Raw genomic sequence first — 4,114 nt, 5'->3', positions numbered from 1 at the left:
GGCTCCACCATTGATATTATAGCCTTTGTCTTCTCTGGGTGGACCTGAATACCTTCGTGTCCTATGATGTACCCGAGCATCTTTTCTCGGCTGACGCCGAAAACATAGTTTTCTAGGTTTAGCTTTAGGCCTACTTCCCTAAGGTTGGCTAAGGTTTTCTTTAGATCTGCTATATGATTTTCCTCATTCTTACTCATTACCATGATGTCATCGATATAAGCTATGATGTTTTTCTATAATTGTGGGCCAAGGACTGTCTTCGTCATTCTAGCGAATGTTGAGCCTGCATTCTTTAGTCCTTCGGGCATTCTGGTGTAGTAGTAAGTTCCGAAGGGGTAGTGAAACTTGTCTTTTTCTCATCTTCTTTGTTGAACCAAATTTGATGATATCCTAAGAAACAATCCAGTAGGTAGAAGCACTTGCATCTTGCTGCCTTATCGACGGAGGTGTCTATCCTTGGTAGCGGAAATGGATCTTTCTTGCATGCCTTGTTGAGATCTGTGAAGTCTATGCACATTCTCATCTTTCCATTCTTCTTTGGCACTAGCACTATATTTGCCAGCCATTCTGAGTACTTGACTTCTCTTATGATGTTTGCGTCCAACAACCTCTATACTTTGGCCTTCACTGCTAAGATTCTATCCTCTAACATTTTCCGTTGACACTGCTTCTTTGGCTTCATCTTGGGGTTGATGTTAAGGGAATGTTGTATGATGTCCTTGCTAACTCCCTTCAAGTTGGAGGCTAACCAGGTGAAGACGTCTTTATTCCTAGCTAAGCTTTCTATGAGTTCTGTTTCTTCTGCCTTCGATTGGTTGTCTCTAATGGTGACCTTTCTATCTGGGACTGCATTTTCCAATGGGACTGACTTTATTTCTTCTTGATCTTTGATATCCGTTTTGCCCTTCGGCATGTCCAAAGGCTCTGGCTTAGTATTCTTTGATGAATCAATAGAATTGATGTTTTGCTGCGATTTGTAGATAGCTCTTTCTATGTTTCTTGCTTTTTTCTGACTGCCATGTATTGTGATAGTCATGCACAAGTAACCCATATGGATGGCTACGCTAAACTTGTTCGCAAACCCTCTGGCAAAGATGGAGTTGTACGGGTAATAGAGGTCCACTACATCAAAGGTTACGTATTCTGTTCTTGCATTTTCCTGACCTTCGAAGGAAACTGGCAGGGATATTTTCCCCAGTGCATCAATCTTCTTTCCCCTGAAATGGATTAGTGGTGAATCCGAAGGCTGCAGCTTGGTCCTACTTAGTTTCATCTGGTCGAAGGCATTAACAAAGATTATATCTGCTAAGCTTCCAGAGTCTATGAGAACCCTGTTGATCTCCCAACCTGCTATGTTGGCCCTAATTACCATAGCGTTGGTATGGGGGTAACTTTCTAATTGCAAGTCTTGCTCTAAGAAGGTGATTGGTGACTTCGACCAATCTGTACAGCGCACTGGGCCTTGGACTGCTATGTTGTTGATGAGCCTGAGGTGATCCTTCTTTTGCTTCATTGTTTGGAATTCCATTGAAGAGCCTCCGGCTATTAGCAGTATCATGCCGATGGTGGGTAGTGGTGTATGTGGGTTGAGTTGATTTTTTGGGTTGGGCTCATTTTTTGGGGCAGCTAGCTGTGGTGGAGGTGGCGGCAGAGGTGTTTCTAGTTGTCTATTATGGACCTAAGCTGGCTGATTTGTCTCTATGTATGTTATGTGCGAAGGCCTTGAGTTTATATAGGTGAGGTTGGCTTCTGCTTGCTGATTACTTGCCTGTCCTTGCTGTTGGGTGCTTGGTCGTCATGCAGGTAGGAAGTTGGGATAGTATGCGGCTGCTAAGGTGGATGGGTGAATTTAATTGGAGTTAAGACTTGGGTAGATTGGGCAATATGGCTGCTGTGAAGGCACAACGAAGGTGTGGTTGACTTCTCTAGCGAGTTGTTGTGACAGAGGCTAAGGGTTTTCTCTACTTTTCATCCTCTCCTGAGTTTCCTTCACATATGGGCAATCTCTAGTGATGTGCCCTTTGTTTTCTCCATGAAAGAAACAATACTACCTCCGCTATCTTGGTTCTTGGTTTTTGTTCCAATTCTTCCTTTGATTGTATTTCTTGCCTTCGTATTGCTTGTGTGATAGCTTGTTTTGTTCTGCCTCCGTCATTTGCTACCGCTACTGGCTGCTTCCTTGTTGTTCTATGTTAAAAACTTGTTGACTAGAGGTCTGCTGAGGTTGTAATTGGCCTTGGCTTCTGTTGCCCTTCTAAACATTCCTGCCACTTGTTTGGTACTGCTTGTTCTGATTTTGCTCTTCCAGCCTTCTTTGGAGGTCATTGTTTGACCTACAGTACTTCTCAAACTCTTGATTGCGGCCTCAATTGCCACATTCTCTAGGACATTTGGTGCCTTCGCTTTAAGCTACACAAACCTCTGAAAATAATCCCTTAGTCCTTCACCTTGATTCTGTCTACACTGAAATAAATCCATTGATGTCAGAGATTCGATGGTGAACCCTTTGAAGTTAGCGATGATCTTATCTCGGAGGTCTTCCCATGAATATACTGAACTTGGCCTCAACATTGAGTACCATGCCAATGCGTCTCCTTCGGCTGCGATGATAAATGACTTGGCCAAAATAGTGTCATTCCCTCCTACGGAGGCTACGGCTGTCTCGAAACTCATGATGAATTGGCGGGGGTCTGATCTTTCGTTGAATTTAGGTAGGGTAATGGGCTTGTAAGATGGTGGCCAAGGTGAGGTTTGGATTCCCTCAGAGAGTGGGGATCTTGAATCTATAGCTCTATGGGATGGCGGTGAGTTGAATAGTGTGTTGAAGGTTGGCTGGGCGACCATACTTGGTGAAGGGTTAGGCTGGCTTTGATCTGCTGACTGGAGCTGGTTGGAAATGTTAGACTAGGGCTGGCTTGGCTGCATACTCTAAATCTCCGTCTGTAGGATGGCCAACTGTTGCTTGATCTCTACTGCCTGCAATGATGTCTGTGCTGCCCTCTGTTTTGCGGTGAAGGTTGCTGCTAGCCTATCTCTTTCTTGTTGTGTACTCTGCAGCTAGGCTTGCAATTGTTGGAGTACCTGCTCCGGGGTGGTATCTGAGGCTTGTTGATCTTCGGCTGTCGGAGGCTGATCTTCGACCGTGGGCTCTTCCACCACATGTTCTTCTGGGGCACTGGCATAAACGCTACGGGTATTATTCCTAGGTCGTCCCCTTGTCGAAGGCTCCACGGGTGTTCTGGTGGGGCTGCTCTTTTTCTTGGCATTGTGGGTTTTGCTTGGCCAACACGCGGTGAGCGCCAATGTTGGAAAGTAGTGTTTTCCAGCAGGTGATGCGGAGAATGCCTTTGGCTGGTCGAATGCCCCAGGCAAAGGTTAAGAAAGTGGTAGGTGGGTCCTGGCACAATTAGGGTTCTATAAATGCATTCACCAACCCACCAAACAGGCTTCAGCTCTCCCCTTTTATAGGGTGCTATTCACTACTTTTTCTTTTTACATCTTTGTCCTACAACTGCTATGGTACATTCCCTAAATATCCTCCTCTTAGTGCAGGTGGCCCGGAGCAAACTGGACCTTCCCTTCTTCACACCGCCTTGTCTCCTTGGGCCTAAATTGCTGGCCCAAGGGAAGCCCATTCCTAGCCTAAAGTCGCCTCCGCGCCATGAACCCTCCTGCTGTGGTGGAGCTAGCTTCCACCTCCGCCCATGGCACTGCGGCCTCCGCCTTCGCCAGGTGGCCTCCGCTCGCGGTGCTGCGACCTCCGCCTTCGTTTGACGGTGGGCGAAGATACTGCCGACTATCCCTGCACAACATTACTTCAATAATTCTGCTATCGTTAGTTCTCACTTGCATTGGCCTCTGCTACTCGTGTATCCGTGCCCCAACACATGTGATGACGCATTCTAGGAAGACTTTTTCTTGCCTAACCTTCCCCGCATGCAACATAGGTTTCTATCTCCCTATAAATACCAACCACCCCTCATGCTTTTTGTTATCAGATCACAAGCTAGCACCAATAAAGCAATCCTTGGATACCTCATCAACCAACACGTCTCACATCTCAGAGCCCCAAATCATTCGCTTTCATTCCTGTTAAGAAGAGTAGAGCGCAGAT

General features: G+C 46.1%; 1 protein-coding gene across 1 annotated transcript; it reads right to left on the bottom strand.

Annotated features, from left to right (window-relative positions):
- Positions 1-610: 610 nt before the first annotated feature.
- On the bottom strand, positions 611-1,372 carry LOC136469943 (uncharacterized). The gene has a single exon (XM_066467952.1). It carries the CDS (start codon positions 1,370-1,372, stop codon positions 611-613), a length of 762 nt encoding a protein of 253 aa, XP_066324049.1.
- Positions 1,373-4,114: the final 2,742 nt, after the last annotated feature.

The sequence above is a fragment of the Miscanthus floridulus genome, chromosome 8, assembly GCF_019320115.1.
Source record: "Miscanthus floridulus cultivar M001 chromosome 8, ASM1932011v1, whole genome shotgun sequence".
Taxonomy (NCBI): Eukaryota; Viridiplantae; Streptophyta; class Magnoliopsida; order Poales; family Poaceae; genus Miscanthus; species Miscanthus floridulus.
This window is presented reverse-complemented; position numbering and strand designations above follow the sequence as displayed.

Coding starts and splice junctions, on each gene's coding strand:
- LOC136469943 (XM_066467952.1), bottom strand. CDS start 1,372: ATGGTAATTAGGGCCAACATAGCAGGTTGGGAGATCAACAGGGTTCTC.